Source organism: Anas platyrhynchos, chromosome 5 (assembly GCF_047663525.1).
Source record: "Anas platyrhynchos isolate ZD024472 breed Pekin duck chromosome 5, IASCAAS_PekinDuck_T2T, whole genome shotgun sequence".
Taxonomy (NCBI): Eukaryota; Metazoa; Chordata; class Aves; order Anseriformes; family Anatidae; genus Anas; species Anas platyrhynchos.
This window is the reverse complement of record NC_092591.1, coordinates 60,349,320-60,362,155: the sequence shown is the minus strand read 5'-3', so window position 1 is coordinate 60,362,155 and position 12,836 is coordinate 60,349,320. Positions and strand designations below refer to the sequence as shown.

The 12,836-nt window shown below is 36.1% G+C and overlaps 1 protein-coding gene across 1 annotated transcript in view; it reads left to right on the top strand.

Annotated features, from left to right (window-relative positions):
* OTOG (otogelin) overlaps nt 1-12,836 on the top strand; it is a 107,950-nt gene that overhangs the window by 49,802 nt on the left and 45,312 nt on the right. The window contains exons 25-32 of the mRNA XM_027459061.3: nt 2,684-2,822; nt 3,072-3,206; nt 4,263-4,409; nt 5,063-5,182; nt 6,000-6,116; nt 7,573-7,729; nt 8,812-8,838; nt 12,203-12,361. Of these exons, the coding sequence (XP_027314862.3) occupies nt 2,684-2,822; nt 3,072-3,206; nt 4,263-4,409; nt 5,063-5,182; nt 6,000-6,116; nt 7,573-7,729; nt 8,812-8,838; nt 12,203-12,361 (1,001 nt within the window). The remainder of the gene's footprint in view (nt 1-2,683; nt 2,823-3,071; nt 3,207-4,262; nt 4,410-5,062; nt 5,183-5,999; nt 6,117-7,572; nt 7,730-8,811; nt 8,839-12,202; nt 12,362-12,836) is intronic.

Genomic DNA, 12,836 nt, shown 5'->3' with positions numbered 1-12,836 from the left:
ATTGGAGAGACGTTGGGATTGGATGGGTGGACCACTCGGTGGATAAAGAATAGGCTGGATGGTTGCACTCCAAGAGTTGCAATGACTTGATGTGTTCTAGCAATGTGTTCTTGCAGCCCAGGATGCCAACCGTACATACCCTGGGCTGCATTGAAAGAATTGTGGCGAGCAGGCCAAGGAAGGTGATCATCACCCTCTGCTTGTCTCTTGTGAGACCTCATGTTGAGTACTGCATTCAGCTCTGGGGCTCTCAAATTGATAAAGACATGGAGCTGTTGGAGTGAGTCTAGAGGAAAGCCAACAGGGTGATCAGAGGGCTGGGGCACCTCTCCTGTGAAAATAGGCTGACAAGAGTTCAGCCTGGAGAATAGAAGGCTCTGGGGAGACCTTATAAAAGAGGGTATGCTTAGATTAGATATAAGGAAGAATTTTTTTCATTCAGAGAGTGGTGAGGCACTGTTGCAGACAGCCCAGAGAAGCTGTGGATGCCCCATCCCTGGAGGTGTTTAAGACCAGGTTGGATGGGGCTTTCAGAAACCTGGTTCAGTGGAAGATGAGGTTAGAATTATAAATGACCTTGAAGGTCACTTCCAACCTGTCATTCTATGATTCTGAGATTAAACAGAAATTGTTGTGGTACCAACTGAACATACCAGAGTAGCATTTTGGTGCTGTGTTGTGCCAGGTGAGACAGATGTTGCAGGTAGCTGTGCTTGTTTAGTCTCTATAGGTTGCTCAATTCCGTGTTCTTAAACAAATACTTCTTAAAAATACATATTAAAAAAGGATAGTCAAAGTCTGAAAGCAGCTAGTAGTTCTACTTTTCCAAATGGGACTCTCTAGGTTCTGATAATGAAGTGTTAGTTTACTTAATATGCAAAAAGACTGGAGCAGAGGACATGGAAGACCTAGTATATTCTTAAGCCCTTCCTTAGGACTGTAAATATATTAGGTTTCCTGAAAGAGAATACTTGCAAAGGAGTTTCCTACTCTTCGCATGTTAAGAAATGTCTCTTCTCCAGAGTATAACTGAAACCGAATGTTTCACAGAGAGCATGAGAAGCTGCAGTTACTCTTTCCATCCATGTGTACTTTCCTTCGTTTGCCTTTCTCTCTCCATCAGCTTGGGTGCCTGCCTTAGGCAGTGCTTTAAGATGATTGGAGTTGGCTGGGTGAGTCCCACTGCACTCTACTTGTGCTTTGTTATGACAAACACTTTTAACATGTAGTACTTTTAACTGAATTTAACCAAATACTTCATGTAGGTATATAGATACATGAAACACAAGCTTGCTTCCAAGTGGAGTGTTGGAAAACCTGGAAAATTACTTAAGCTGGTACAAGTTATGTGGTAAAGGAGCAGAAGGAAGCATGGTGCTGCAGGGAACTGGATGCCTTTATTTGCTTGATTGCTGGTGTCCTTATACAAACAATGGTGTTCTAAACCTGTCAGATCTCATAGCAATATGAGCTGAAAAGAAAAAGTTATACGGATATGAAACTTAAAATTTTATTGGTGCTTTAGTATGAGATGTCAAACATCAGTGATTTATCCAATATTTCTGTAAGTCAGGTTCATACGTTAGTTGTAAAATATGAAACATTCATTTAATCAGGTAATTCATCATTTAATATTTTGAAAATAAACTTAGGTATGTGCTGAAATTATATCATGTTCTCCATTTAGTTTAACCTATATTTATAACATACATCTTGTTATAGCTGTAATAAAGTTACCAGGGCCCCAACTTTGCTGCCTTTATCAAGGGACTTTTTTTGTGTACAAGTGATTTTTAAAAAATAACATTTAAAAAAATTACTTGTGGAAACTGGAAATGAAATTTTATCCATTATTTGTAAATATGACATTTATGGAAATGTTAACTCAGATGCCAATGGGTTGATGCACAGGAATACACAGTATTCAGTGCTGCAAAGCCTTGCTGTTAGGTAGTTACAAAGCAAATGTAATTCAGAAAGGTCCTAAAAGTCACTTACTGTATGTGTGGTGAAAGCATATTAATACTTAAAGTAGCCATAGGCAGAACCTGACTGAACTATTCTTAGGCTAAGGTTTGGTTGTGACAATACCAATGTATCAGGAAAACAAAACAAAACAAACAAAACAACAGCAACAAAAAGCAGTTCTTTCAAGGAACCTAACAGAATAGCAGTATTGTTTTTTTTTTTTTTTCTTCGTTCTTTACTTATGCAAAATTCCCATTCAATCATAGAGTGAATAAGCATGGTAGTAGTAGGATACATTGCTTGTTGGATTTAAGAATCAGCAAGTATAGAAACAAATGTACTGTGAGAACCTGATAGAGATAGCTTTATCCTTGTAGCCCATTGCTGGTATGAGTAACTGAGGAATAAGTTGTGTTACCTTGGGTGGCATTTTCTTTTCTTGTTACAACAGAAGAAATGCCCTTTCAATGTGTGTATGTTCTGGAACCTATGAAGTCCAACAGGAAGGAACACAGGCTATGTGTGTTCAATACGTGATAAATAAAAATTAGGGAACTGATTTATTTATGCTGCTTCTAGTTAAAGTTTCATAATGGTTCAGTCCATAGTCCTCATACTTACATGTCCGTAGTAGTTCTGCTGCTTAATGCAGTAGGTATAATCATTTGTCTGTGGTTATGGCTGATATTACCACTGTTGGTCATACATTTTGCAGCATTTGCCAGCATGGATCATTCCAATGCACCTTCCATCCTTGCCCTTCCATGTGTACTGCATATGGTGATCGACATTACAGAACATTTGATGGACTTACATTTGACTTTGTTGGAGCTTGTAAGGTTTATCTAGTAAAGGTGAGACTTTTTTTTTTTTTTTTTTTTTTTTAAGCCTATGTAAAACTGGATTAAAAAACTACCTGTTAAAAACTACCCTTGTACTTGTGTCCTGTTTGTACATTATACTGAGTACTACATGTATTTAAGCTTTGGTGTTACTTAGACTTTAAGTCATACATCACATAATAATGTACAGAAGTTTCTACTGATTTCAATTATCATTATATTAGTATATTTAAAAGTACCTTTTTTTTTTTTTCTTTGCAGGGTACTTCTTCAACCAGTTTCTCAGTTATTATAGAGAATATTAACTGCTTTAATACTGGAATTATTTGCAGAAAACATATTTTCATTAATGTTGGAAAATCTTCTCTAATATTTGATGATGAAACCGGGAATCCAGTAAGTGTCAGCCTTTAATACTGCTAAAAGGCAGAGTATGTCTCTCTCTGAGTATTTTTTTCTTTCTTGTTGGCAAAACAAACAAACAAACAAACAAAACTGTGTCAGTTATGTAGCCGAGGTGTAAATATTTTCACAGTGAATGCTGATCAAACCTGTATTGTTGAATGAAAATCTTAAACAAAATCTTGGCTATATTTCATGAAAATGTTAGACAATTATAATTCTTCTGTTTAGCCTTGATGTGTCTATGGAAAAATACAGATATTTTGATGTCAGTGGGTGTCTTGCTATTAATTCCACTAGAACTAAGATTTTAATTAATTCTGGAGTATAGTTGTATAGAAGGAATATTCTTATACTTCTGCAAAAAATTAAATTGCAGTTTCTGGTATATGCTCCAAAACAAAAATTTCATTTTTGTTATGGCCAAACTGCAAACTCTGTCACTGCAATATTTAGTAGTTATAGTAATTTCAGTATAAGTAATACTATTGTTAGTTTACAAACAGAGAAAGTGTTGTGTCATTGTGTGAGGTATTTTGTAATTAAAACAGACATCTTAGCCTGTGCTACAAATAATTTGGCATCTGTATGATATTGTATGCAGGTAAAAATGCTTTATGTAAGGAAGATGGCAGTCTTTGTACATATTTAGACAATCACTTATTTCAAGAGGATGCTCCGTGCACACTTACACATATTCAAAAAAGCAGCTGGCTAAGACCTTCTGAATGCAATGCTGTATACCTAAGTGAATTTTATACCTCCATGATGAACCATTAACAGTTTTATCTTAATTGTCATTACTCATACTGTAAATTTGATATAAAATCAACTTTTAAAATAATAAATTCATAAAAATCCAACACTGTTCACAGGAAGAATCCAGACCGTTTTCGGTTAAACATTGATTCCCCTGTGGTCTTTTTTCAGTTTTGGGACTTCTGTCTAAGAACCATTTGTGTCATTCGCTTTACTTACATGTTCCTATCAAGTGAACATTTTGTGGATACATTATTTACATTATAAGCTATCTTGTTTTATTTTGAATAGAGCTCATCTAGTTACATGGACAAATTACAAAAAATACAGTTATGGAAAGCCGGGTTTTTCACTGTTGTTCATTTTCCTGATGAGTACATCACTGTTCTTTGGGATCAGAGAACAACAGTTCATGTACAGATGGGTCATCAGTGGCAGGTAAGTGAAAGTCAACACTCTTAATGACATTTCTTTGAAATCTTCGTGTAAGTCTTATTAAGTAAATGTATGTCATCATTGTTCAGAAAACAGACAATATATCATGAAGCCTGTAGGACCTCAATAGCAGTGTCAAGAAGAGAGGTATTTAACTACCTTGTCAATTAAATTAATCATTCTCATTTACAATCTCTCTCTCCCCCCCCCCCCCCCATTTACTGTTTACTGTCTAACTTCTTTAACAGCAGAAATAAACCTCCCAGGGCAACATTCTCCTACATTACTCATTCCCTGCCTGACTGGAGCAGGTGCAATTTTGCTGAAATGTAAAATAAAAAAAAAAAAAAAAATTGCTAGCAAGCAGGTCACTTCTCTGAACAAAAGATCAGCTCTCTTCTCAAAGGCTTAGAGATACACAATTTAAAGGGATTAATACTGATGTTGTCAAAATAAAGTATCTTTCACAACTTTATTATCCCAAACAGCTGGACTTTTTTGGGGGAAATTAGCTGAAAAGGATTGAATCCTGACAAATTTATAATGAAACAACAGAAGACGGACATGTATGAAGCAACTTTTGAAAGCAGTTGTGATTGGAAGTGTTTTATATCTTGTAGAAAGAAATATGTTATGTTTGTTATTTGTTGTTTCAGGGTGAGTTGACTGGATTATGTGGAAATTTTGATTTGAAAACAATAAATGAATTGAGGACTCCAGATAATTTTGAACTAACAAACTCGCAAGAATTTGGAAACAGTTGGACAGCTGTAGAGGTACTTGGAAAAATAATGTATTTGATAGTAGATCTATATATGTTGTTGTTACATCATCCAGTATATCTAGAATAAATTAAGACATGCATTCACCGAAGTCTCAATTAGGCAGCAATGCAAAAGACAGTATATATATGGTTCTTAGAGATGTCATAATCCATTAAGCATAACAAAGTAATTGCCTTTGTTTCTACACAGAGTGTTTTAGAGAAAACATAAAATGAACAGTTCCACAGTTATTCAATGTAACCATTAGTTAAGTAACAGATCTGCAAATATAGTTTGAAATCCATTATCTATATAAATGTATGTTTTATATAAATAATGAATATTGATGTTTGAATAGTGAAGCAGTATGTTGTGAAATGCACATAAATTCTGAGTTGTTACTTAAAATGTCTTGCAAAATAAATTCATAGTAGCTAGCGTAAAAAGACCTGATTTCTGACCATTCTAATGAAAGCTATTTAAATGATCTTTGCTATTTAAACTGACTGCTCAGGTAAGTAAAGACTACAGATTCAGACTTTGTGGCAACCCTTTTTAGAGCTATATGTGTGTATATGTTTTCCTGCTGCTGTCAGACAAATGAAACTATGTGTTTTTCATTTCTGCTGATTAGCATACCCTTTAAATTCCATATCTTATTCTCTCTTAAGTTTCTCAAATGATGCATTTTTTGTGCTTTACATTTCTTAAAATAAAATAAAAAAAAAAAAAACAAAACCAAAAAAACGCACAAAACAAAACTATATTTTGTAAGTTCAAACGTTCTGATGAAACAAGTTTCTCCCCTTCATTTTGCTTTCTTGTTAAGTGTGTTGACAGCTCTGACATTCGAAATCCATGCAGTTTGAATCCACTTAGAGAGCCTTTTGCCAAGAAGGAATGTGGAATCCTGTTAAGTGAAGCATTTGAAGCTTGCCATCCAGTGGTGAGTTGGGGTCACATGTAGAAAGATGTGCAAGTGAACATCTCGCTAGAGATAACTACTCTTCAGCTCATGTCTTCCATAACAGAGTAATTTTTACTACTGTAGCAAAAGAGGACATGAAGAAAGCCTAATCCATACTTATTCTGATTCTAAAATGGGAGTGTTTAACTGGGCCTGTCACAAAGACTATCTGCACTTAGCTAACTTAGACAGTAAGCCATTTGTTGTACATTATATGAGCCATTTGTTGGCATTATATATGCCATATAATACCACTGGCACTGTTTAGCCTTTTTACAATGTGGTTAGTACTATTAGTCACCTTTACAATGAGTGGAGACAAGATTATACCCAATTTGTATTACCTTTTGTTTTTCATTCTAAGCACAAAAATTTACAGAATTGTAACAACTCGCTTTCATTTGCTCAGATGCATTACATAACATGCACATTTTTCAGGCATGTTTAAATAAATTTATAGCTTATTCTAGGCAGTCTTATAGGTGAAAAACTCATTCCTAGAAAAAAACTGCATACATTTCCTCACTCAGGCAACCACCTAAGTAAAATGAACCGTGCAACTTGTTCAGTCATCAGGCTCAGGCTCAGTTCAAGAATGGGGAGAGCTGATTTCCAGGGCTAGGTGTTATATGGAGAGTGACGTATCCCAAGGTGTTCTGGTGTTGAAACTGTGTACATAGTGTAGAAACTGTAAGTGTCGGAAGGGTTCCTAGGGAGAAAGGAGATTCTTCATGAAAGACAACACGGAATCTTGCAGGGTTGTTTTGTATAATATTATTTTGGAGGAAAAGGGAAGGCAATGTTAAAGTTGTATTAATGAAACATTGGTTTTAGTTCACTGTAAAAGGTATCAGTTGTGTTCCTTATGACTGTAAATATTTAAGTGTAAATCCATGTAGAATGCAAATTAACATTGACAGATTTCTTTGAAATTTTGTCCCCTAAGACAGGACTTCAGAGTAATCTGAGGGGAAAATCACAAGCTGTCCCATAAAATTGCTTAATTACATGAAGAGAATGAACCACTCTCATGGGAAAAGTTTTCCATCTATTTTATTAGTTCTTACATTTTACATGTATCTAGCGTTATTAACACTCCTGGGATATATTTATTTGTGGTCAGTTTAGAAAGAGTTTCTATTATTTAATAAGCTTCTATATAGTTTATTATGGTTTAAAGGCATGCAAAATGAGCTCATATTAACATCTCAGCCTGCATGTTTGTAGTGGGTCATTGATTTAATTATTACTGAGTACTGTACAAGATTTTATGATATGGTCTAACACACTGTTTTTCTTGTATTTCAAGAAGTTGTGTAAGTTAAAATCTTTAATAGAAGTCTTATGTGTTAAATTTTGAAGGAATTGTGGCTTTGTGCTGATTGTTGCCAGTGTCTGTATGAATAGTTTTAATTAGTAATATTTATATTTCCAGATTGATGTCACCTGGTTTTACTCAAACTGCTTGACTGATACATGCGGTTGTAACCAAGGAGGTGACTGCGAGTGTTTCTGTACAAGTGTGTCAGCATATGCCCATCAGTGCTGCCAGCATGGAGTTTCTGTAGACTGGAGATCCCCTAGAGTGTGTCGTAAGTTTACTTAACAAGCATGGCCAGTGGATGCAACTGTATTCATGAGACCCTTATTGAAAAGTCAAACACACTGAGTTCCCTAAAACCAGGAAGGAAACTCTTAAGACAAATTAGTGGAGCTACAGCATGAGTGGCTGTGGGGTGGAAAGATGCGTGTGTGCCTCTCACTAATCTCCATGCTCATTTTTGTGTAGCTGGATCACATATTGCTTTCCATATTGGTGGGTGATGCACTTCTAGTTTTTCTTCCTTGTCCCATGATGTGAAAGGAGAGGTCATGGTAAATGGATATTAGGATATGGCATGAAGGGCATCCCTCAAACTGAACTTTTGTTAAAAACAAAAATTAACAGAGTCCAGGAAACATAGATGTGCCTTAATGCTCCTTCCAGTACAAATGTAGAAGATAAGTCTTCTGAAAGAAAAGTAAATAAAGGATTTTAAGCAGAATTTTGTAATTACCTTGATATTCCCATTCAGCAGTGCTGAGAGGTTGTAGATAAATAAATAAATAAAATAAAATAAAAATCTGGGACATTTTTCTATGGCACCTGGTGCAAATGTCTAACACAAGACAGTCATTTCCGCAAAGATGTAGTGGAAGAGGGCAAAAAAAGAAAGAATTGAAGGAAACAGGGCAAAAAAAGAAAGAATTGAAGGAAACAAACAACCACATCTTTACAGCTTTGCAGTGGCACGGGGAGAACATGCAGCTTTCTCAAAGTCACAGGAAATTTGTTGTAGAGCAAGAGGATTATTCATAATTTTTGATAGAAACGATGCATGCGTGTTTTAAAATGAGCATGGAAAGACAGCAAAGTTTACGCTTAGCCACTAGAGGTCGCAAAAAGCCAACTATAGATACATAAGCTTAGGATTTCTGCTAGAAAGTATAATGTTTTATTTAAATCAGTGTAGTGAAATAAATATTAAGCAATAATAAATGTTTGAATAAATGCTTATGTGTGATATAGCTCAGACAAATAGTTAATTTACGACTCAATCAATAAAGGATAATGGAAAACCTGTTTATCTGCAGAATGTGTGCAACTGTTCTTTCTTTTCTTTCTATTTTTTAGCTTATGATTGTGAATATTTCAACAAAGGTAAGTCCTAAAGGAGCTGATAATAAGAATATAGAATTTTTGGTTTATTTATATTACTCGTAGTATTTTGTTTAAAAATACTATGTTGATGAAAACAGTTGCAAATGATAAATTATTAAAGTAACGAATAATCTATTTTACCCATTTTTTTTTAAATTTTGCTTTTCCAAAGGCTTTTAATGATCCTCTTTATGTAGGCCCATGTCTGTTTATCTCAGTTGCTATATGTTTATGGGTAACAATTAAGTAATTAATAGAATATTCAGCCCCATAGTACTAGTGGCACTCCTTGCTTAAGGAGTAATGCAGTCAAAAACTTGATACCTGTTGTTTCTGTTAAACGAATGGTCATCCCGTGTGCAGCCACCAGAGAGAGCTAGTAATTAGTATAATTCAACTTTCTGTGACTAAATGTTGAACTATCTATTTTGGTATGCCTGACTTAGCTTTAAATTCCTGAGCAACAAGTATTGCTGGTGTATTATGATGGATCTCAGAGAAAGGTGCAAAACTGATACAAAGTTCTTGAGTAAAGCTTCAGTGGTTAATTGGTACTGGATACAGTTTGTGCTTCTGTATTACTGTGGTAGCACTGGAATCTCTATGCAGACTATTTTAAAGTTATATTGAGGATGTCTGCATTGTTAGACATGGCATAGATGTAAGCACTGTAAGCCAGCCTGATATAAGGAATGATCAGGACTGCGGCTATTTATTCTATAACTCTTTTTATCATGCTCACATAGAAGCATGTCTATCGGGATATTCTGGTCTTCTATTAGACTCCATATTGCAGCAGCTTATGCCAAAAAAGATATTGGAGAAGAACTGAGTCTAAGTTAGGAGGGACTTGTGCGATGTATCAGCTGCAAGCTATCTGGCCAAGAAGCTACCATTTCTGATACATATACTGGTTGAAAAGATTTTGAGTAGGTTCAAGTTGATATTGCAGTGGAATTTTAGCTAAATCACTAATTAAGCTGTTAAATTAATTTAAATAAAATTCAGTTGAATAGGAGATGATTTCAGTTTTAAATTTCTGTTATGTTTTGTTTTATAAATGAAATACAGCCCGAGATGAGGTAATCTTGCAGTTGTAACAGATGGAAATGGCAGTGCCTCTAACATCTGTGGCAGTAGCGTGTGTTAGTAGTGAAGCTGGATGGTAACCTAAACTTCTGAAGTGCCGTATCAGTTTTATTTTTTGCTGATTTCTCACTGACAAATTACTTGGAATATGGTAGGGTTGTACACTGGAAAAATTTGCAATAAACATGCTTAATATATATTTATTTAATCTCATCTTCCCACTGCTTGCTAATCCAGCTCATAAATACTCAACATAGGATGTTCCAGAGCTGCCAGTGGAAAAAAAAAAAAATCCTTGTGCTAAAAAATTTCCTTTTCTACCTCAAATACAGTAGCATTGCCAAAAATTACTTAGTTTTGGAGACAGGAAGGTAAGAAACTCTTTTAGACAGAGGTTTTTTGAATGTAACTTTTTGTAACATTTTTTCATGAATCTAGAAGAAGGAGCTTTTGTCTTTGGTAAGGGGAAATTCTCATTTGATAGCTTTTTCTCAAGTTTGAATGGAATAGAGATCTAAAACTTAAATGTATATTAACATATCCAGAATAATATATGTTTTAAGTATTTTTAAAAATATTTTTCAGCTCCCTGCACTAAAGGTAACCAAATATCACTGTACACGTTTATCTGTGCATGGGCCACATGTTCATACCACATGCAGCTTCCCTAGCATTTCAAAACTCTTAATATCTTTTAAGATTAGTGAGAGACAGAATACAAGAACAAGCTGCAAAATTCAGTTCATAGTTTTAACCTGTTTGAACAGATTTTGAGGATCAATGGTATTAACTGCAACTATCAGCTGAGAAGTTCTGGGAGACTTCTAACTTAGATGGATGCTTGCCATCTCCTGGTTTGTGGGTAAAACAGTAGTGCAATAAATTGCTCAAGTGTGGTCTAAAATGCCTGTTTTTAACAGAGGAGTTTACAAAAATAATTTCAAAGTACTGTGAACTTGGAACTAACTGAAGGAGTGTGGCATTGTGAGATTTGTGAAATGACAACCTCACATGCTTCTATCTTTTTTACCTATAGGTAAAATTTGCCCTTTCCTTTACTTGCAATGCTGATTTCTTCCTGTCATGTTTCCCAGTGTTATCATAGAATGGCTCGGCTTGGAAGGGACCTTAAAGATTATCCAGTTCCATCTCCCCACCATAGGCAGGGATGCCACCCTGCAGGTTGCCCAGAACCTCATCCAATCTGACCTTGAACATCTTCAGGGAATGGGCATCTGCAGCTTCTCTGGGCAGCTGTTTTCCAGTGCATCATCACCCTTTGAGTGAAGAGTTTCCTCCTAACCTCTAATCTAAATTTTCCCTCTTTTAGTTTAAAACCATTCTCCCTTGTCCTGTCATTATCTGATTGAGTAAAAAGTTGCTCACCATCTTTTTTATAAGCCACCTTTAAGTACTAAAAAACTGCAATAAAGTCACCCCGGAGCCTTCTCGTCTTTAGGCTGAACAGCCCCAATTCTCTCAGCCTTTCTTCATAGGAGAGGTGCTCCAGCCACCATTTTAGTGGCTCTCCTCTGGACCCGTTCCAAGAGCTCCACATTCTTCCTGTGCTGGGGCCTCCAGACCTGGACACACCACTCCAAGTGGAGTCTCACAAGAGCAGAGTGGAGGGCACAAACGCTTCCCTTGAGCTGCTGGCCACTCCTCTTTTGATGCAGCCCAGGCAGCAGTTGGCCTTCTGGGTTGCAAGCGCGCACTGCTGACTCATGTCAAGCTTTTTGTTCAAGGAGTTCTTTGATATTTGACAGCAACAAACTATTTCCTGCAAAATGCCTCACACTGTGGACACTAGTAAAATTGGTTTTAAATAATAGTAAGAATTGATAGGGACGTACAAGTAAAAAATTTACATCACAGGATGGTCTGTAGAACACTATTTACTGATGACTCAGTTAACTTAGAAAAGTGGATGAGAAGGAGAAAAAGGAGAAGCTAATGGTGAGTCTTGAGAAGTCTTGAATCTTCAGGTCTCAAGTTTTGAGTCTCAAAGTCTTGAGTCTTCAGGTCTTGAGTCTTCAGCTCTTCAGTACTGTGTCTAGGTAATTTGGATAGTTTTGAGAACAGGTATTTTCTAAAAGAGTGTAACTTTGTTTTGGTTGTCATTACAGTTTAGTATATAGCACCTAGAGTTTTCAGAGCAGAGAGATGTATTTCTCTTCGTGTGCTGTATTGTTATGTAGAACTCAAGCATGTGTGAATGTGTGACATTGGGCATGAAAGGTAATTCTGTCTTTTTTTTTTTTTTTTTTCTCCACAGCTCTGGGAAAGGGCCCATACAAACTGGTCAGCTACTTGGATGGGGAATTTGTACTGGCAGTGAAACTGGTGGATGGTTTTGTTTTCCCTGTGAGACAAGAAGATGGACACGCAGTGAGCTTTATGCTTACTTCAGGACTTTATAAACCCAAATCACATGGTAAAGTCCCTGTAATGTAGAGGCTTAAGTAAGGCAGAGCACATTCTCTCCTTGAATACTAGCCTATGTCTAACTACAGACCTGGGTCAAAAAATCTTTTCTCTTCATGTCAGCTGATTCTGCACCTTAATGTTGTCTGCAAAAGTTTTGATTTAGCTGGTTTAATTACATGATGTTAGCTTTAGAAACAGATACTTTTAGTTGAAAAACTAACAATTCTTCTCTAACCCCAACCTTCAGAAGCCCCCAAACCAGTATTGTAGCCCAGTGCTTCAGATATGTGTTGCTCCTTCCACCTTTCCTCAGGCAGAACTGGGACATGGAAAAGAATGGGAAAGAGATGATATAAGAAAAGTATTCTCTAATTCACTCAGTCTGCCACCATCACTTATTGTCTTGTACAGAGATGACCATTGGCTTCAACTTGAGCTGAAGTTGTGTGCTGTGAATGTGTCTTCCTGTCCTGAATTAAGTT